Here is a 23,595-nt window from a genome sequence, read left to right as displayed (position 1 = left end):
TCAGGACTGCTCAACCAATGAACAAGATTCTTATATCACAAAGATGGGCAGAATCTCTACTTTCTGTAATCGTCCGCCCCAAGTTCGTGCGACCTTCCGTTCCCGAGATATCTTGTGTGGAAGAATTGCAAGATGGCAAAATATGCTCAAATTCGTCAAATTTGGACTGTTCGCCATAGACAAATCTACTCATAAGGTACTTTTCTTATCAAAAGTGTGTCACTGCTACAAATGTTACAATAATGATGTATACACATAAATAATCCCCAAAGTGTCCACTTTCAGATTGCGGGCACCCCAAGTTTGCTACTTTAATAGTTCAAAATTTATGGCAGATTTTGTGGAAAGATGCATCGATTTTTAAGCTATTTTACGTGTTGAAGCGTTCGCGCGGAAGCGCGGTTTCGCAGATGACCGAAAGTTTTCAATATGGAGAAAAAAAAATGAGAAAGAATGTGCCACTTGAGGCTTGTAGTGTTGCAAAACAACATTTGTCAAATGTTGAAGGCATTTCTTCATTTCTTCATTGCCATGGTAATTGTGCATTATAACCCTCAGAGCTCACATCAGGAAAAAGCCTTTAAGATTGACATTTATCTCCAGTTTTACATGATTCTGAAGAAGTTTGGCACAAATGGTACCTGTGACACAAAGTAGTGCAGTAGAGTTTTTAAGAGTACTGGAAGTCCCTTGCCATGTGTATTAAATAATCCCCATATCAAGAAAATGCCTTTGCAGATGGAACTTTTTTCCAGTTTTTTTAAAGTGATTTTAAATCAAATTTGGTACACATGTTTAATTTGATGAAAAGTTGTGCAGAACAAATTTGCAACAGTAGTGGAATGTACATTGCCATGGCAACAGTGCACTATGGCCTCAAATGGAGAAGAAGCCTTGCAGAATGAAATTCTTCTGTACTTTGATAGTGATTGAGAAAAAATTTGACACATATGATTTATGATGCATTCATATTGAGGGGAATGTGCTGGGAGAGGGTGTGGGAGGCGGATAGGCCCCCTCCCATAGGAAGGAGATCAAAAGTTGTGCAAGACATATTTTTCAAGAGTAGTGGAAACTATGTTGCCATGGTAACAGCACATTATGCTCTTAAAATCAGGGAAAAGGAGTTGATTGAATTCATCCAGTTTTGAAGCAATTCAAGAGAAATTTGGCACTCATGTGATTTAATGTAAAGATGTGTAAAAGCCTGAGATTCACAGCTTCAGCTGCATCAGAACTGACAAGTCAGTTGTTCCAGACACAAAAATTTTTTCTGTCTTGCCCAAGATCTGCAAACCTAGTGTGGCGAGTTGCATTGTGGGATTTAAAAGAATTGATTTTCTCTTTGCATGCTGTTCACACACGTCACAAGAGTTCCAGAAAAAAAAAAATCAAGCTGGATTGATGTTCATATTACATAGAGAGTCATGAAAGTTCATGATTATTTTTTGTCTCCACACAGAGGAATTAACAGTTTTGGCATTGTGTTGCAAGAAAAAAAACAGTTTCAGAGTCTATTAATTTTGAATGTGTGTAAATGCTGCTGTTGTTGAAATCCTCTCATAGACAAACAGGGGCATTGTCTGGAATTCTGAAGAATTGAAGCCTTTCAATGTTGTGCAGGAATGACCATATTGAAGTTCTTGGATATAATAATATAGATATGATGGTTATGAGAAAATATAGAATTAAACATATTTTCATTTTTCTTGCATGATGAAATAACCAAGGGCTGTGCTATCCATAAGTTAATCTTTTTCACCATCTCTCCCACTATATATTCTTAAACTTGATCTATGCCGAGATATGTCATCATTAGAGCACATATTTGACATCATTGATCTGAGTGGTTCCCCAATTTTTAAAGCAGAATGAAAATGTAAATACAAATTTTGCCATGTTTCAGCTTTTTTTATGGAGTAAAAGCCATGCAGCCACATGTGTGCCATGATCACATCATGCAAGGCAGTTTGAGTTTTCAAGATGCCCGTGGCCGTAACTTTAACTTTCAAATGAAGGCTTCATCACAAAACAAGTCTCTCCTTTTTTTTAATACCTCAATGTCTTTGAGTACCCTATTTCCATAAGCCATCTCCTCAGGTCTCTGTCCAATATAAGAATACAGTGTGAGCTATCTCTGGGTTTCATGGAAATGATATCCATACCTCATGACATAAAGATGAATCAATAGTGAAGTGTCATGCATGGAGGCACATATGAAATTGTATACTGTTGATGAATTTTACAGCAATCGCATCAGCCTGGTAGTCTGTGCATCTCCTGGTGTCCCTGTCTTTTATTTTTTCTACCATGAATGATCTCGCATATCTTATACATTGTTATGATAAAGTTATCAGTCTTCGCTGATCAACAATGTATAATACACCTTTTATGAACACATTATTACTTAATACCCATACTGTCATATGTAATGCAGTGTAAATATAGAATCAAATTAGCTGTGAGTAAATTTTTGCCATATACTTTGTGAATGTGTTACCATTACAACTTGATGCCATACTGATGTGCAGTAATGTACAGCAACAAACCAATGAAGTCAGAACACAGGGGAAAATTTTCATTGGCTGTATTTGTTTCTTTATTTAAGCAAAAACTCTCTCAATACATCATGTGTAACACGTTGGAAATGAAATGGGAATACACAAAAAGATACAACGGGTCTCAGTCATAGCCACTCTTTGATGTCCATAAAGTTCATAAATCCAATCGATGATTTACAGTGTCATCTGTGTGATTTGGCTCAAATGTTCACTTGAAGTTGTGCCACTGTGAATCCTGCAATTGTAATTTTCCCGTATGTGAGCTGCACATGAGTGCACTGACATGAAGAAAAAAAAGCACTTCGTCTATTGTCTTCCTATGAGGGAGTGTGCTGAAATATGGAAAAACTCAGATTTTTCTAATCAAGCTGTATTGGACATCATGGTGTCACATTTCAAGATAAGAGCGTGTTCAAGAAGCAGGCAGAGATATCTCCCATCTAGTCTGCTGCATCGCCACTCCATCTTTATCAAATTTCAGGAGTGAGAAATGTTTGTCAAGAGATTCTCTTACAGCCAAATGTAAGATGAATTCAGTCTCAGCACTGTCTCTATCTTGTCTTTCTCTCCAGTCAGTCTGATGGATACTGCTTGGTTTCTAGCTTCCTTTGCCTTGGTTGAAAGGATATTGCCAGACAAATTATTCATAAATGTGTGGGTTTTTGTTTGTTTGTTTTGTTTTGTTTTATTTTGTTTTGTTTTGTTTTGTTTTGTTTTGTTTTGTTTTATTGTGTTGTGTTCACAGTTGCTAACATTGTTGCACCTCGAATCCATACGTAAAAGTTATGTATGTATCATGTTTCATGTGTTCAAACAAGGCAGTGAGATTTGAGTCAAATTCGCAGGGAGAAAATGAAGGCTTAAAGTTTTATTGTTCACAGAACTTGTACCAGATATAATAACACTTGCTAGTTGGATGTAATGATGTCATTACTCTTCATTAGATTAAAAGAGAAGGAATTACATTCTTACAGTGAATTGTTATGGTGTTTCTATGTTACATGTAAAGGAAGAGATGAGATTTTCCCACACTTTGTTTAACTGAGATTAGGTTTGCTTTCCACATGTGAATGATGTTTTACTGATTTAAGTTGACACATAGCCCATTCAGATATGGAAGGATTTTTCTTTTTATGGTTTTTTTTTTATATGTTTAATTTAAAAACATGTTTTATGCTCATTGTATAACACTTAATTAGTCTGAAGACACACTATAATCATGTTCCTCCCAAACACAACTGTAAGATATGTAACCAGGTAAAGTCACGAGATTTATGTCAGTGTCTGAACACTCCATAAAGAGGCCTACATGCAATTCTGAATGTCCATTCTGCTTTAGAGGTGGATAAAACCAAAGTTTGAACTGGTCAATGTGCAAATATTGCCAATCTGAAAAGAAAAAAAAAAAGTTGGGACTTTAATATCAAAGACATACCAACTATCCTACCTGTACCATAACTGTAGCTGCTTGTGAATCCTTTATAAAATGCAACTCATCAAGAGGCTGGACTATAGAGAAGTACACACATAGGGATTGTAATTCTTCATTTTGGAGTAGATTCAGTTATCATTTGCAACATGTGAGTGATAAATTTGTCATCTTCTATAAGTACGAATATGCCTGCTATTGTGCTGTATCCGTTGAAATTAAATTGCATTGATTGCAATGTTAGGAGCAATATTAAACAACAAAGCGAACAAGGTTGGTTGTCCTCACAAACAATCTCGACAACAGTAAACATGTGATATTCCTCTCCACAATGTGTTCCTCCAGAGAGACCATGAACATTTTGTTGTTTTAGTTTCATGATATTACAGCTGCTGCAAAATAAGGGGGCAGGGAATTCTTTACACCAGTGAGTTGGGAAACCTTCCCACACTTGCTTCTGAGCAGTGCCCATTGGCTTCAGTATGAATCTGCCAATCTGTTGTTCTAAAGCACATAATTTGTAGATGGTGAGCTCAATGTTTTAAGCTGTGACTGATCCATGTTGCATCAGTCTTACGTGAGATTCGAGCACCATAGAGAATATAAATACAGTATCAGACAACATAGTATGCAAGAGCTATAAAGGGATGATTTGATATGACAAAGGTCAGTTAATTTCCACTTAATTTCAGGATGCCAGAGTTTCTAGCTCATTGAATGAGATCCAAAGCCAAAATGAGGATGTTTTATCAATTAACAAATAAAATAAGATGAAGCACTTGGCAATGCACAAATGTGTTCATTTTGGCCATGGAAATTTGACTTTGGTTTGTCACTTTACTTAATGTCATGAAAGATTAAATTTTCTTCAAAACTTTCAATATCAGTAACAATTCATAACAAGCAGGCTTTTGCTTTTATTGTTTTTATCAAATAAACAATTGGTATGTTTGTTACTCGCTGAAGCTCATTTGCATTTGTTTTCAAAGATTCCTACATGACTAAAAAAAACCCAACTTCAAGCTTAATGAATATGGCATAAACATTCTTCTGAAAGGTTTAAAGACCTCTCCTTCAAATCGTTTGTGTGTGTGTGTGTGTGTGTATGTTTGTGTTTGCATTTATTTGGTGGTTGTTGAGGGTAGTGTCTTTAATTTATTACTGTTAATACCCACCAGCTACATGTATACACTCCTTCAATGCAAGTGCTATATATTGATGGTGCTCTCTGTTCTGTGGTGTTTTGAGGATTTTATTATCTCTGTTTATTTTCAACCCTCTTTTAGTGATGAATCTCATTTTCACTTTAAAATCTTTACATGGGTGGTGCTGAATAGAGGTATGCCTAGCTCAAGCATTGCTTATTCCAACACAAGACCTCTTTGTATGAAACAGTTTATAGCTTATTTCTTTTCCATTTTTTTTCATGTTTATTTTTTATTTTTTTGTTGTTGTTGTAGATTCCCATTGTCATGCTGGTACTTACAGTCAACATTCGTCGCTACTGCTGCAAGCTACCTCATGATCAGCACACTGTAACAATCTTGGATCGGTCTAATTATGAGGATTTAGATGCTGGTAAGTAACTCAGTTTAAGCTAGTACATTATGAAGTGATGACTTCTTTGGTTACAAAGCAGCATTCAACACAATAGATTGTTACTGTGAAGTTCTTGTGTTAGAAATGTACCATATTTCAGTTCTTGAAAAGCAGCTTTGGAACGCCATATAGATTGCCAGAATAAGGTAGATATATTTCAAAGAAACTCCTAAAATTCTGATTTGAAAAATTGTGGCAACATCACCAAAAAACAACAACAAAATGCATCTTATATGCAGGATTATTCTGTAAATACTTTGTTTGGTTTTACTTAGTGAGATTTCTTTATCAGTTTGTTTTTTCATTAGTGAGTAAATTTGCAAATGGCAGGACCCCATACACATTTCCATGTGTGTTTAGCTTTGATGATTATGCGATTATCATATGCACACAAGTAGGATTCTCGATAAATAAACACAAAATGCGAAAGACATCATGCAATGAGAACTGCTTACTGTTGGAGTTAATTGCTGTTGTTGTAGTTTTGTTTTGTTTACTATGCAGTTCACATAACATACTCTTATAAGCAAAAAGGACAAATTTGAAGGACAGATACAAAGAGTAACTCGATATCTTGATGAGATCTTTATTGCGCAACCAGATAACCGTGCTGCCTGACATAATATGCACAGCACATCAATGTACTTCTGCCAAATGTTATAACATTTAGATATAGCATTGCAACATTACAACACTCATATTTTGTAAATTATAGACATGAGAATAGATATTTGCATGCATACATACATGCATAATTACACAAGTACATTCTTGCATACACATATATTTCTTATACCAAGCTACAACAACAACAAAAAAAGCAAACTCAGATTTGATAGATCTTATTTCTGGGAATGATAGTTGTCATGTTTGGTATCATCTTAAAGCTGTATATGGTTTTCTATTTGACAGTACTATATTTGATATGTTTTGTCAAAGGGGTAGTGTGCATGGTAAGTAAACTTGGAGTGGGATTGGCAGAGAAGAGTTGCAAAATTGACTTGATTGTTATAAATTATGTAGTGTTTTATTTTGCTTGTTAATCTGAGTGAATGACATCCTTTCAAATGAGCCACAAATGCAAAATCATGGCATTGAAAAAACAAACAAACAGCAAATGCATGACAAATCTACAATCTTACTGTAGACACAAACAACAAACAAGCAAACAAATAAACTCTTAATCACATTTGCAGAAGACAAACAGAATTAGAGTAATGACGGGATATTGATGGTCGTTTTTTTATCAAACTGTTCAGTTGTGGTTGTAACCCCCAAAGGCATTGACAACAGCCTGAAACCCCCTCCATATATATTATTAACCAATGATCTCACTCACTGTTGTGGGATAGCATCCTATTCTTCAACTAGGAGCTTGCAGAGATGGTTATAGTGTGGTCTGGTAAGTGATACGCCTTCGCACAGCTTGGCAAAGTTCATCCCACAGATGCTTTGTAGGGATATGATCTGGGCTGTTTGCAGGCCATTCTCTCTAGTCAACTTCTTCCTCCTCAAGGAACGTGTTAACCTGTTGACATCTAGTCCCAAGCATACTCGAGCAGGTGTCTATGGAAATTGTGTATTATAACAAAATCAGCCCATCCTCAATGGGTTAATGATCCTTGCTCTGTGGGGCTGGACATTGCCATCCTGTAGCACAGCATTCGGCCTTATGGTGGAACAGGGAGGTGGGAAATGTCTCTTCCCACCTCCCTGGTTGGAAGTAGAACAGCAAATACCTCGTAACATATTTTCGTGCATGCACATTTGCAGCATGCAGCCTGTTTCAGATGGTTTTTAAAAAAAATGGCCTATATTTCCCTCACTGGTCATTTTCAGTCCCTTAGCAAATTCAGCCTAATGAATCTGTCTTCCTCATTTATTTGAACAATGAGAATGTCCATGGAGATACCACTATATCATTAATACAAGAAATAAAAGCATCTTTGTGTAACTGTCTTAGAATGACTTTGAATTCTTGATATACCCCCCCCCCCTTCCAGCTAGTAATCAACTTTTAATGTGCCATGTTCGCAATCCCATTTCCATTGACAACTTGCCAAGTTTGCATATTTTGCTTAATCATGCAACCCCGCCCAAACTGACTGATAAATTGCAGAGTACAATAAAACTTCACTCAGATAACTTGTGTGCAGTTATTGAATGGGGTTAGCTTTGTTTCATAGGGGTTCTTTAAGTAAATTCTTATTTACTGTCGCAGTTGTGCCTGCCAGAATCATGCCTCCCTGATCTGGACAATAATGTAGCTACTGACTACTTGCAATCAAAGTAATCACAGCTTTGTAGTAGGATTTATATCACAGGAATGATTGAATTTTTCTCTATAACTTTACTCACTGGATTTCTAGCAGAATTGCCTCGTATAAAAGTTACATGGCATTTTAAAACAATATTTTCAAAAAGTGCTCATACTTTGCTTTCTGAGAATAATGTGGCCCACATGGGGGATAGCCCTTTGGCACACAGAGTTGACCAAAAAAAAACAATGATCCCTCATTTGCATGATGTCTTTTGAAAGTTCTGATTTAGGAGGTGAAAGATTATGAAACTGAATTCAAATCATCAATTTGTCAGAATATTGTCAAGTATACCCTAGCCAAACATTTTCTTTTGACCCTTTTGCACTTTTATGATGTCTGCACATCACAGCCCACTGAACAAATCTTGAAGTATGTGTTTCATTTTGAAAAGGAATTGTCCAACTCCAAAAATGGTAGTCAGTTTAACTTATGCATTGTCCTTATTTTAAAGAAATGCAAATAATCACAGTAAAAATTCCTTTTTTGTTGGGTATATATATATATATAAATATATATATGTGTGTGTCTGTGTCTGTGTGTGTATGTGTGTGTGTTTGTGTGTGTGTGTGTGTGTGTGTGTGTGTGTGTGTGTGTGTGTGTGTGCATATCAACTGCTGCAACAGCATATCATTTGCAGGCTAATTCCTCTTCAAATTACAGTCTGAAATGATTAGGAATGGTTTTGATTGAAATACAGTTGTATGTTCATTTCCATTGACCCCCCCCCCCCCCAAAAAAAAAAAAAAAAAAAAAAATCAAAATTGTGGATATGGAAGCCACTGATAGGTAATTAATTGGTTTCATGCTCAGTAAGCAGTAGTGATCAGTCTCTAGTGCATCCTTGCCTGTGTTGTATATGGTGTTCTTACCTCAGAGGGTTGTTTTATAGCCACTGTTTGGACCACAAATCACAGATGTCATTGCCAGATCATCGCTGCTGTTCATAATTAGCATGTGATCATAGTGAGCAAGCAACCATTGGTTGTCCAACTCAGTGTCAGGTGTGCAGTGATGCTTAATGAAAGTGATGGGCTGATTTAAAGGGACTGTTCCTTTCTGCAGACGTCAGAGAACATTTTTTTTTGTTGCAAGAAAAGCCAGTCGTTTGTTCAGCGTCAGCTAGGGTAGTAGAATAACGATGCTTCAAATTGTACTATTCAGATATGGTTTTGTTGTTTTTAGCTCACCTGAGCCGAAGGCTCAAGTGAGCTAAAACAAACAAGAAAATCTTTGTAACTACGCTCTCTCTGCAAAACAAAAATTTCCTTCACTCTTATGACTCACTTTACTGACTGGAGGCTAATGAATCGTGAATAACACCAAGAGAGAATGAAAGGGAAGTGAGGTCGTGGGTGTTTGTTCAAACATCATTGTGTCACTGCTGTGAACTGGCTTTGGCTCAGTGGTAGTACTACTGCCTGGTGATGATATTAATAATTAATAATAGGTAGTATTTATAGACTTCTGAACAATTTCGATGGGCTTTACAGACTATTAGTAGTACCAAAGTCACTGGATACATCATTTCCAACCAGCACTGACAGTGCTCACTCTCCACTCCATGGGGTGCATTCCAGCCAGTCCCCATTTTACAGCCGAGCACATGCTGATCAACAAATACAAACATTTTCATCCTACGTGGAGTGCATCCCATTGCTGAAGGGCAGATTTGTCAGGCTAATTCATTGAGCGTGAACCCACAAACCCCCATACCATGTTCTTGTGATTCAAAGATGAGTGCTCTTATTCACTCAACCATAACACACCGGTAAGTAGTAGATGATGGTGGATCAAATCCTAGGCAAGTTCCTTCTTTTTTACTTGGTTTACATAATAATACAGATTAAGAAGCACGTGTACAATCTTATTCACAGACAGTATATAACAGCAAAGGAAGAGGAAATCTTTGTAACGACACTCTTTCCACAAAACAAAGGTTCTTTTCACTCTTATGGCTTACCTTATTGACTGGAGAGTAACAATTGACTATGAATATGACCAAGAGAGAATGAAAAGGAAGTGAGGCAGAGTGATTTGTTCAAATATGATGGAGTCCCTGGCGTGAACTGGCGTAAGCTCAGAGTATAGAGCCACTGCCTGGTAAGCAGTACAGGTGATGCGAGTTCAAATCCCAGGCTAATTTCTTCTTTTTCACTTGGTGTTCATACTAAAACAGATCAAGTATGCTCCCTTATTCACAGAGACTAAGAGCAAAACATTGCTTTAATGTATGTGCTATATATACCATAACAATTGAAAAAGTTGATATCATCTTATGTGAGATGGCAAGATTTTATACATTGACTTTCTCTTCAAATGCCAGATATCAAGCAGAAAGTATACACAAAGATTGACAAATGCTACACTACAGTGGTGAATCACATGGAAGCATGGTTGGGTCCCCATTTCCATTGTATTGCTTGAGCCTCTGATCATGCATTTCTTGAAAAAAAACCAACAACAACCAGGTGAACTATGAAGATTTTATAATGGTGTTTCTAAGGTCCTGCATGGTTGTATACTGAGGAGCAGATCTTCTTTGTTATCGTGATATTATGTTTTGGGATCAAGGGAGGTAGAGATTTTATACCTTAACAATTTGTTCTGTAACACTTGTCAAACCACATTCAACTACCATTCAAAAGTCTGGTCAAGTATGTATATTTTATGTAGCAAGATCAATTTTGTCATAAAAGTAAGAGTTCCTTCAATCTGTACAGTAATTCATTTGAGAGAAGTTTAGCAGCATTCCTCTCTTTAGGCAATTGAAAGTGTAGAGGAGAGCAAAAAAGTACTGTTTTAACAGACTAAAGACAGAGTCTCCTGAGTAGGTTTCCATAGCAACCTAGCCATTCACATGTGATCCAACTCAGCAAGAAAATCTTTCCAATAATGAGCATCCTCATCTGCCATTTTTAAATATCTTGATTGTGTAAAACATGAAATACATTGAAGTACAGTCAAACCTGCACCAATGACCACATGGAAATCTCCCACAGAGAAAACGTATAGTCCAACTACCTGCCTATTAAGACAACCAGCAGTTGTCCCTTGGACAGCCATAAACTGTGCACGGTGATGGTGCAATCCTTCAAGTAGCATCAGTCAGCTTGATGGTCTACTCTTTTCTTTTCAAGAAAGTCAAAAAACAACAACAACACAGCAGCCCTTTTTGTCTGCAGCTATCAACTCAAACTGCCCTTTTCAGGACCAGCAAATCCCATGGTCCTTGTCAGGTCTTGTGACACTGAGTGAAAAAAGTTCCCTTTGTGGTGTTGGTATTCATTACATTCATCCAACTCAGCCAATTCTTATATGATGCAAAAAAAGTGAAGAAATGAAAATACTGCAATAATATCAAATTGTTATCATGTAACATGCCAACACACCTAGAAAACTAAATAAAATGAAAGTAAAAGATTGAAACACAGCAAATAACAAGCAATACAGTCAGTATTTGAATGTACTCAATCCCAGAAATCTATGTGATATAGAGTACCGGTACATTTCCTAGCTGGAAAATACTTCTATGTTAACATGCATAACTATAATGGATAGAACAAATGAATGATACAATGGACATGGAATGTTTGTTTTTCTTGTTAATGCAAATGATTTTATGCAGGTGTATACATACGAGTGAATGCAGCAATATTAAAAGAACACATTAGTGAAAATTTAACAAAAATTGGACAATCCATTTAAAGGTTATGCATTTTTATAACTTTGGTACCACCATCACTGGATCAGACTATTACAGTTCATGATATCATATAAGGACAACGATTTTAAAGAAAATATACCGAAAACTTTGTTTTTTATGAAAAGTACACATTCCTTTGACTTGTTATTGACATGTGCTAAGGATAATATTATTCTCCCTGCTTTCTTTAAGAGGTAGGTCAAATGCTCTTTCATTGTACTAGAAAAGTCAAAGTATGTTGAATTTTCTTTATGCATTCTTTATATCATTTTCATACTTGACGTCATGAAATGTTACAGTCTTTTCATCCAGCGGTGGCTGCACCAAAACTTTACAGATTCATAACTTTTGAATTGAATGTCCAATTTTTCTCAAAGTTTTACTGGTGTGTTCTATTACTGTTGCCGCATTCACTCAATCCACATATATGTGGGTTTTGTTCTCCTTTAAGTAGCATTGTGGTGTAGGCCTACATGTAATAATACTTTATGTGATTATACTTCATATATTGGGTATTAAATTGGCTACCACATCAAACATGTGTATAGTGACCACGTGTGTATTGAGCAGTTATAGACAAGTTTGACCGTATTTTGATTCTGATTTAAGTATTTAAGTATCAATTATAGATATATGTTCCAAATCTCAATAACTGTCATAGAGATGTATACAGGATGAAAATCAAATTGTGTATTGGTGCAGACTACATCTTCGGTAGGCTCTACAGAGGATATTTCTCCAAATGCCATACAGGTCCTTTGGCATGTGATTATCATGACTACTCTTTGTCATTAGGATATATGAATTTCTTGAGACATTTTATCTTATTCATATCTGCTGACTATGTAATTCACTTTTGGATATGTTTTATGTATGCCTGCCAGAGGGCTTCACTAGGCCATCTCAGCATCTTGCATATTAACAAAACAACATTTATGATTCAACCATTATTTAATGTTGTACATATATTGCGCTTGCCTGACAAGTGTGGTTTTGTAGTTGTTTCAGAAAGATTTTCATTCAAGAGTATGTCTGTTTTGTTGTTATTCCAGATGAAGAAATTGCCAAATCTGAAAGCCCAAAGAAGAGCGGGAAAGGTTGCTTCCAAACCGACAAATCCAAAATTGTGATTGTCACCTTCCTTACATCATTTTTACTGTTCCTCTACGATGGCTTGCAGGTAAGTGCAGTAGCCCTGTATCTGTCAGAGCTTCTTGTGTGTGTGTGTGTGTGTGTGTGTGTGTGTGTGTGTGTGTGTGTGTGTGTGTTGGTAAACTTCATTTATATATATTCCTTCATTGCTGGAACAGTTCCAGTCTTTGATACATGCATGATTATTACAATGTATGATTTGTTGTCATTCCAGAAGCTTCTGAGCACACCTTATCCTCATAGGATTGGGCTTTAGGCTTGCTTTTTTATTTTTTTCCTTGTGAAGCCCTTTAGTTCAGGGAAGAGGAATCAAGTTTGATTTGGAAAATACATTGGATATTTGGTGGAAAGTTATCAGGCCAGTCTGCAATGTTCAGCATGACGTATATGCTTAGGATATCTGTTACAACTGGAGATTATATGTGACCCACTGCAACAAAAGGATCCGAAAGTTGGGGAAAACAATTTTCTGAAAATGGCATAACATTATTCCCGTACTCTTCTTCTTTAATCTCATATATAGCACAACTCATACAAGTACTCGGTTGCGGAGATATCGATGATTTTATTAGTGCATGTCAAGTAGTTGAGGAAATCAGAGTTTCGAGAAAAACGCCTTCAAAGTTTTCCTTCCAACGCTATCACGATCAAAGGGAGGCGAGACAGTTTTAACTGCTTTACAATAGAAGGCATGTTCCTAGCGACCTCCGCGATGTTCATTCAAGCTTAGCGCCAGCGGTCTACGCACGACCAATCAGTAATCAGAATGCCACGCACTGACCAATAAGATCACTCCCTCGTTGCTGGGGGCGGAGTTTAGCTGCGACGCTAAATCCAAATCTTCAGACACGTTTCTGTTACGTTGAAAGTCGGAAAATCATGACCCAGAAAAACACTGATTTCTTGTCTTTCGTTTGATCATTTAACTTTGAAATTTCGGCAGATGATAGACAAGACATTAGAGTACAGAATTGTGTGAAAAACAGAAAAACCGAATGTTTTGACCAATTTTGATGATGTGACTTCAAACTCGATTATCTCGGCTGAATTTTTGAAGTTTATGCTCAGTCACGGCTGGATGAGAAGACTACTATAGCTTGTGATGTCATATGAGTACAACTATATAAAGAAAGTATAAAGAAAATTCAAGATATTCTCACTTTTCTCACATAATAAAAGAACACTCAACTTCTCTCTTTCAGAAGTCAGGGGGAATAATATTACCCCTAACATAAGTCAGTAACAAGTCGAGGAAATGTGCACTTTATTTAAAAAGTCAAGTTTTGTGAAATTCTCTTTTTATTTTCCTTATATCGTTGTACGCATGTTACATCATACACTGTAGTAGTCTTCTCCTCCAGCAGTGATTGCACAGATATTTTAAAAATTCATAACTTTTGAACGGATTGTCGGATTTTCCCCAAACTTTCACTGATGTGTTCTACTAACATTGTTGCCTTCACTCAATCCACATGTATATGAAGGTGAACTTGTCCTTTAACATGCAGATACCCCCTCCCCCCCCCCCTCCCAAACATGAGCAAAATGCAAATTTAGATGTACATGATCAATTACATTCAAGATCAACAAACCTCAGTCAGTACTCTTGGATGAACTAATCAAGGGTCTGATATTTTCAGTTCACTTTTTTTAAGTGATGATCAGTGAAAAGATTTCATCACATTTTTCCAAAAAGCTTTCACATAAGTAATTTTTTCATATCTAAGGCTGATAGTGTCACATGTGAATGGTCCTAGCCATGCTACTCTACCATGTAACATTGATGTACCACAGAATAGAGTAACATGATAATTATGCAGAATCTGATGTCATAATCCTCTTTGATCAAGTCCAGTAGCATTCCTAAGCCAACCATTCATTGCTTTGTTATGACTTTAAAAGATCACATTCAGTGTTTGATAGCATATTCACTTTTCTCCTACCAGGCGGCCTATGGAGGCTACATCTTTGAATATGCTGTGAAAAATGCAGCCATCCAACTGTCTGCAACTGATGGAGCATACTTGACTTCAGTCTTCTGGGGGAGCTTTGCCTTGGGCCGCCTTGTATCCATTCCCATTTCAACCGTCTGCTCCCTTTCTGTTATGCTGTTTGTTAATCTGGTAAGTTATGGAAAAAAAAAGACCAACAAGACCAAAGAATTGGATGATGTAACTTATTTCTATTACTGTTTATGATATCTAATTACATTGATGCATTCAACAGCTACATGAAGACACTTGCATTCTCTTATTTGCTCAGCAAAGTTAAAATGTGTAATTTCTGCTTTGTCTTGACTTCCATGTTCTTTGTAACTTTTTGAATTCATTTCTAACATTAGACAAAACAGGTGCCAGAAATGTGATATTTTACTTACCTGGCAATATTCCATCTTTGTATGAGCATTTTTGTGTTTATGTGATGTAATTTATACGCTCAACAAAATAAAATCCAACTTAATGGAAATGTTATCCATAGCAGAGAAGTTCAATAATTTGGATATGTATTCTTAGGGATCATGAACAAAGTTTTGGCAGATAAAAGACAAGTGAGGCCCAGTAATACAGGGCAACTAACTCCGCGATAAGAGGCAAAAGCTTTTGAATTCATAATGGTCATCGAAGCACTGCTCGAAGCAAAGAACAAAAAATCCCTTGAAACTTCACACATATATCTAATATGAATATGTCATCCTTCATTAGAATTTGGATTGAAAATGCTGATGTATCATTCGAGATATTTGTATCTTTCTGTTTGAGTCAATCGTGGGAAAGGGTTACAATTATTTCCCGACACACGTCTGCTACAGCATGAATATGCAGTTGATAAATATATTGCTAGTCTGTATACCCCAGACTCATTTCCTGCGAAGTTTTGTGTTGTGCAGTTAGTGGTTAGGTTAAAATCAGAGCTAATGGACAACCAAATTTAACAGAAAATACTGGACAAGCACAACTAGATCATCCTCCTGTGGATGCATTCTCTACTGGTCCACGCACGCTTAGCCAATCAGCGGTGTCAGGTTCGGCACACCGCGACAGGGTTCGGTTTCAGTCCACAGGGTGGTGAGTGGGCGAGAGACGAACCCTGCAGTGTGCTTCAACTGTTTCATGCAGCACGAAAACTGATATATCGGACTGCGTTAACGCTTACGCTATGGATTTTACGTGGGTCACAAATGACAGTGATCTTGATATTTTCCCGACATAACCGTGAGACAAATATTACAGAAAAGATATTTGGAACACAGTATGAACATACTACCACAAGTCATATACAGACGTTTAATTTTTGGGCAATGAAGAAAAATGTGAGAAAATAACACATTTTTAGAGACCAAATTTTCCCTTTTGGAAGCTAAGTTTCGATGTTATTTTCACAGGTTTATCCTCAATAAAACTTATAATAACTAACATTGCAATTTAGAGAACAGTTTTTCCCTCAATTTTCTGTATACATAGATTGTATCATTTGATGGCTTCCAAGGCAAGATATTGTGATTGTCCTGCAACACTTCCCCTGCGGTTTTGCGTAAACATGATGTTTACTTTATGCAGATTAGGCGGCAAGGTCGAAAGCTTTTGGCGAGTTAATTGCAACATATCGCTGAGCCTGAAGTCTGAATATTCCTTCTCTATTAAAGCAATCCTGCAAGAGGTAATCACACATAGGTTAACAGCTATGATTGTAGAGATGCAGAGCATTTAACACTATAAAAACCTGAAGCATTATTCTATTAAACCAGACACCATCGGATTACATTTATGTGAGGTTCCTATAGATTTCAGTAGTGGATGTCCTTCTTTCATTGATATAGTCATATTTTTTCTCTCTCTTTTTTTTTTTTTTGGGGGGGGGGGGTGGGAGGGGTTTCATGTGAATTAGCTAAAAAATTCTACTTATTTGTTCCAAAATCAATACAGTCAGTTTTGAAGTACTCTTTGAAGTAAAATCCCTTCAAGGTAATGGGAGTGTGAAAACAGAAGGGAGGAGAAACACTTAATCCACTAGTTTAGATATGCATCGTAACAGGAAAACTTTTCACATTGAAAATTATGACAAAATATTCACATGGTGCAAGTTGGTAAGAATACACATGCAACCTCTGGTCAAAGTAACAGGAAGCTTCTATGACCAGGAACATTGTTGCAGACATCATGTACTGCATGCTTTGCAAAAGACTGTAAGCCTACTTGGCTACTGGTTTGCCAGGAAGTCTTTGCCAGCCTCGACACCATCATTATCACACCACTGACTTGTCTAATTCATGTAGCAGTAATAGAAAATGTCCTGTAAATAGTGACCGTGGGAAAAATAATATGTTACATTTTCTACACTCTCTTTTCTTTATACTGAATGAAGCATGTATAAAACTGGAATTCATATTATTATCTCAGTGACAGCAAATTTCAACTACAAGATTATATTCATCTTTCTCCTGCAGACATAAACATGCATATAGAAATATTTTCCAAGTTCTAAATGCCTCCAGCTGCTCGTGCTAATCAAAATACAAGGACAAAGTATTCATTGAAATCACACTTTGCTCCAGTATAAGACCCACAACAGTGTAAGCCTAACAATTTTCACAATCGCATTAAACTGTAAAAACTAAAAGGATGGCAGTGCTATTCAATTTTTATAACAGTGAGTCAACAATGCAGGTATACTGGTGATCCTACATGAAAAATATGGTGCACTACAGTGTATCTCTATCTCAAAACTATAATAGTTTTATAAGTTTTTTAACTGTTATATGTTGGGGAAAAATGTATTAACTTTTAAAGCACTGAGAATGCATTTTTGTTGTGAAGTGACAATCTTTTAGGCATGTTAGAAAGGGAAATATTAGATGTGACTGCCACCATATATGTTCTGCTTGTGCCTGCTGCACAGCATCCCTGCATTACCCTAATTGCACAAGTGAACCAAAAAAAACACAAAAAAAACAAGTGAACCCGCTTGACCTCCGCATGTTGTGCGCAGGTGTGTAAGATCACCTCATTCATTTGCATGTAGTGCGGTAGCGTATTAAAGTGCTAGGCTGGACAGTCATGAATTATTATCATTATTTTATTTGGCAGAAAACATGCAATACATAATCAATTACAAAGCTCAAAACAATCAATCAATACAATAACACAAAAATGCCTAAACACTGAATGCACCTGACAGGGCTGCCAGGCATTGGGCAAGTCAACTAAATAACTGGTAGTCCGCGGACTGCCCTAACCTATATCCCTTCCAGACGCATCCAGCGTTACAGATTTATGTGCCACTGATTATAATTATACATGCATTAGTACTGACGTCAGTCATAGATGTGTATTGAACTTTGATGTCTTCAAAGACTTCAATTTACTGACGAAATGAACCTCAATCCCACTTTATAAAAAAAAAAAAAAAAACATGGTAAAAATGATATCAAGACCCTGATCAGGTTTCAAACCTGTTTCAAGCCCGCACAGCCCTTCTTGTCGAGTCTGTGACTCTGCGCCCAACCCACTGACCTATGCGAGATTCGCTGCCATGCTTGGGTTGTTTTGGATTCTTATGTTTTGTGTATACCACGTGGAACTACTGTAGTAATGCATTCATGTTTTGGTGCCAGTGTTGTATGCAATGCGTGCAATCGACGGATTCGTGACGTCATCGTGTAATGTTTATTCATGACCGTCCAGCCCAGCACCTTAATATGCTACCATGTAGTGCATGGCAGCTTTTGGACCCGACCACGAGTGACCAAATGTATACATTTATATGTGATCCATCGACTTGCATGATGTATTATTGTGTGTGTGTGTGTGTGTGTGTGTGTGTGTGTGTGTGTGTGTGTGTGTGTGTGTGTAATTTTGAAACAAATAAACTTTCTTTGAAAGTTCCAAGCATGGCAAGATTTGGGAAGTTTGAGATATTTAGAAGAGGGATATATGAATCAAATAGTATTTTGTAATAGATTCTTTTTATTTAAAGGTAAAATGATATACAATGAAAATCTTTTTAGGAAAAATATTTATAGATTATGCCATTATTTTGATGAAAAGGTATACAGCCGATTATTTATTTTCAAAAAGCAGGTTTATGCAGTGAGGAGATTGAATATGTTTGGAGGATTTGTGATGTCATTATGAAAAGTTGACGGTTTAGTTTGTCGTGGGTCAGTATTAAACCTTTTCAAGTGGATGATTATTTGGTTAAAATTACACGGAAAAGAAAGTAGGATTGGTGATATACCTCCGAGAAAGATTTACACTTAGTTTTCAACTGATTTACAACAGTTATATACATTGGAAGTACGAGATCAACAGAGTGATTTCGCCTTCCCCCCAAAAGTAACCCAAGATATTTTTCTCCGACCCAGAGTCACAACTCTTATCCCTAAGCTTAGGGAATTTCAGTTTAAACTTCTTCATGGTGCACTTTATACAAAAGTTAATCTGTTGAGATTTGGGTTTGTTTCTAATGATCTATGTTCTTTTTGTAAAAAAAAAGCACTGAGACATATTCACATTTATTTTGGGAGTGTATTGAAGTGCAGGAATTGTGGCAAATTATCATTCAGAAATTGAATTTAGAAGAATTAGGGAATATAAACTGGGAAGTTGGTTATACAGGTATATCCAGAAACTCGTTAAAAGTCAAAGGATGGAATACAATTATATTGATGGTTAAACACATTTTATATTTAGCGAGATCAGAATGGAAGGTACCGAAGTTTAATGATTTTATGAAGTATTTCAATATGTGTAAAGAAGAAGAAAATAAGACAGCGAGTAAAAGAGGAACAGTTGCAATGCATTTGTTGAAGCGGGAATATATTATGTATACAGATGATAAGTGATTTTTTTTTTGTCTTGATTTTGCCGTATCCGCGAGTTATTATCACATTATTGTTGTTGTTTTTTTCTTTATTGCTTCCACCTTCCACATCATCTCCATGTTATGAATAGGATGTATTTTATTGTATGACAAATAAAATGGCAACTTACACGGCAGAGTTATTCAAGTGTACATTCAACCTGAGGGCTGAAGGGACGGGGAGGGTGGGGGGAGGGAGGAGGGAAGGGGGGCATGTTTGTGTTAGGTGGGTGAGTCTGTATGCATGTGTGTATGTTTTCTCGCAAATGGTCTCTTTTTTTCTCTCTCTTTTTTTTTTTTTGAGAAGCAATGAAATATGCCCGGTTTTCTTTTTTAAAGCAAATTATCTCTGATGTTCCTGTTTTGCAGGCCTTTGCGAGAATATGTGTGAAAAAAACAAAAAGCGGATTTCGTTGTTTGTTTTTTTTTGGGGTGGTTAAAAGAGTTATAATGTAAGTTTGATATTAGTTTGCAGAATGTTGGTATTACTGTATTTTGTCCTTACATCGTGTAAGTTGATGTTTATTTTGTATTATGTTTGTGTATAACGCAGTCTGTTTTTGTATGACGTCTTGTTTTTGTTCTGTGAATGTTTCTGATCTTTCTGATGTGAAACTGAAGGAAATTCGAATAAAGAACTATCCAAAAAAAAAAAGTGTGTGTTCAGCATAGCTTGGCTATGCAAAGTTGGGAGGGGGGGGGGGGTAACTGGAAAGTGGCCAGTAGTCAGGGTCCAGAACACTTTTTTTAGCCTCTATATTCATCCTTCTCTTAAAAAGTGGCTGCCAAAATATGTTTTTCCTTCCTGTTTGTGTGGGTGTTTTGTTTGCTGTGTAGTATTTTCTTAAACAAAATTTTCACAAAAAGTTACATTCATGCTACTTCTGAAGACTAACTATTGAAATGAAGGTTGTTTATGTCTGTGCATTTATTATTGCTGCTGCTGGAGTCCTTGGGTTGGGAGTGTCCACTGTCTGATGGTTTTCTTGTTATAATTACAGTTGTACAGTTTTTCCTAGGTATGGGGGCACCACATAATGCAGTATCACACATATACATTGGGTATGGAGAGGTGTACTTAGAAGATTGAATTTGATATCACTTGACCTGAGAAGTATCAGATGAAAGTCAACCTTAGACAACATGTAGCAGGACCTTCTTTGTCAAACAGATAAGACAGATAGAAACAGGATGATCAAATTTATTTGTGAGTCGTGTTGAGGGATTGTATTACATCAAGCTGATATTTGAGGAAGTTTAATTTGCATGCACTTGTAATTTTGTCATGAATAGAATACTACAGGGGTACAACGGAAGAATATACAGTTTGTAATTATACATATTATCCAGAACTAAGCTGCATCTTGGACAGCAAGCATGTTATGGTCCTATTTCATGATTACTATCTACCATTACACAATGACTTTCCTGCCACTCTAGCACTGTCAGTTTGCAGTGATTGTGAAAATCATGCTCATACATTGTATGTATTTGTAATGGTTTTGTAACAATTTGACATCCTCCTTTATGCTTTTGTACATGATATTTGCCTTAGCATATCTCAGTAACAGGTTAGTGGTACATGTACTTTTTACAACAAATAAAAATTATGTAAAAATACTCTTGTATTCCCATGATAAAATTGAGCATATTTTATATTCCTCAGATATGGCCCTCGTGACTATGTTTCCAAGAGACAATCATTAAATTTGGAATACCGTGTTAACAGAGTATGGAAATAGGTGAAAGGAAGAATGAAGAGAGCTCCAGAATATTAAACAAGCAGACAAAACTACTCCATCAGAACTATATAGGAAAACAATAAAATAATACTACAGCTACATGGAGAAAAGGGAAACATAACAGATGACAAATAGAAAAGTAAACCTGTAATATTAGTTTAGTGAGGAATGGATGAAATACACAAAAATATATATTTGTGATGAGGGTAAGACAAAAAAAAAAAAAAAGAAGAATGCAAATAACCCGTGATAGATGGAGGAGAAGAGGTAAAGCTGAAATAACCCGAGGCAGATAAGACAACAACACAATTAGAATTGATGATGAGAAGGCGGCAAACAAACAGTGTGGGAGGTGGATGTACAATTTGTGTGTGACATATCCTACATCATCCCATTGCCTGGACAGGAAGGTGATTTAAGTGACCTGTGTTTGTGGATGTCTGTATCATGTGAGTGCATGAAGAGTGATGCTTGTGGGTAAAATTGAATGATGGATACTTGTCCAACTGTAGGCAACAAGTGTATTTGTGCTTGGATTGCAAGACATAAAGTTGGTTTTGTCAAAGGAGAGCGCTTCTGAGATCAAATTGTGAGAAGAGCATGAAGACCTGAATACACTTTTTCCCTCAATCATTGACTTGGGCTGACAGTTAACTGTCTGCTGCAAATTATTTTACTAGGATTGTAAAGCTGTTGCATAAAAACAATTGAATCCTGATAGAGACACCATTCAACATTTCCTTTCTGAGAAAATGTATTTCTTTTTAATATTTGATAGCCCTGCATCACTATCACCATACAAAAAAAGACTGCATACTGTTGCTTATGATTGCCTATTACCTTACACCCTACCTATTACACCTCCCTGATGTATGGTAGCATTCATGGAACATGTTGAAAGCTGATATGTTTATCATTTGAGTGAAACTTCAAACTAGGGCTAATTATGCATTTTAGATTATCTTGTATCAGCTATGCATGCATGGTGTGTTATGGGGTTTGAACAACAAAACAACTACATCAGATCATATGTCTCCAGAAAGAAGAAATACACATCAGGAAGGTAACAATATAAAATAGATAATTTGAATTGACATTTATATACTGACATTTTTGACACTATACTATTGCATGGCCGTTTTTTATATGATCATTGATGAGAGCATTTTACACAAAGTCTAGGTTGTTTTGTCAGCATTGTTTTTTTTTGAATTGATAAGGTTTATTGAATTGATCAGGTTTATTGAATTGATAAGGTCTATTGTTCCTGAAATTAGCAGCCCAGAGGCTGAAATACATTCAGTTTACAGAGTACATGTATATAGATAAAAATCACAGTGCTTCATAAATAACATTTAAAGGTGTTTACAATAAACATATTAGAAATCATACATAAAATCATACAATTAGTAATCTAAAACAACAAAAACATACATACATGTATACAGTACAACAACGAAGAAAAAACAAACTACTCAATACAATCACTTTCCTTTACAACATTGGATTATGAATATTTATAAAAACCCTTAATCTAAGCAACAACAACAAAAAATACATATGCAGGGGTGTAAAAAAGGAGGAGACGTTATTGCACAGCAATTACAAAACTTTTTACCAACCATCCAGCTAAAATTACCAAAATATTGAAAAAAAATCAGTGAAATTATTAAACACCAAAACTTCTAACATAATATAATTCACCAAATGTTGCATTTTCATTTTGCTATATTATATCATAACAGAATCTATATAACAATCACACTTCATTACTTTCCACATAATTTACCCCCAAAAATCATATGATTATGCAATAGATTCAAAATTGCACTTTCATATTCCTCATATATAATTATAGTTGTATATACCAAGATGTCCATATACGATCATACGTCATAAAAAGTGAAAGAAATGTACCTTAAAATGCAGTCTGATAAAAAGGGTGGGAGGGAGAAGTAAAGCCTAAAAGGCTTTTAGACAAACAAAAGTAACCTTTTCATAAATCAGTTACAGGTTTTGTAGTTAAAAAGGGAAAAGAGTAAAAAAAATTGGGAGTACAGCAAACAAGTGTGGAAGAAAATTGGGAACATCAAGTCCTGCAGCTTTCACATACAAACTTATAAAACAATCACAAAATGCCTTTGACAAAGTTTATAAACATGTGATTATACAATAGATTCAAAATTGCACTTTCATATTACTCATATGCTTGTATGTACTAATATTTCAA

The 23,595-nt window shown here is 36.1% G+C and overlaps 1 protein-coding gene across 1 annotated transcript in view; it reads left to right on the top strand.

The window, feature by feature from the left end:
• Positions 1-23,595, top strand: part of LOC139730615 (major facilitator superfamily domain-containing protein 4A-like) — an 87,714-nt gene that overhangs the window by 44,184 nt on the left and 19,935 nt on the right. The window contains exons 4-6 of the mRNA XM_071641472.1: positions 5,451-5,568; positions 12,666-12,793; positions 14,712-14,888. Of these exons, the coding sequence (XP_071497573.1) occupies positions 5,451-5,568; positions 12,666-12,793; positions 14,712-14,888 (423 nt within the window). The remainder of the gene's footprint in view (positions 1-5,450; positions 5,569-12,665; positions 12,794-14,711; positions 14,889-23,595) is intronic.

The sequence above is a fragment of the Diadema antillarum genome, unplaced genomic scaffold, assembly GCF_040938485.1.
Source record: "Diadema antillarum isolate AM-2024a unplaced genomic scaffold, OU_Dant_1.0 seq00000322_RagTag, whole genome shotgun sequence".
NCBI classification, from domain to species: domain Eukaryota; kingdom Metazoa; phylum Echinodermata; class Echinoidea; order Diadematoida; family Diadematidae; genus Diadema; species Diadema antillarum.
Note: the sequence above shows the minus strand (reverse complement) of the source record. Positions and strands in the feature narration are given on the sequence as shown.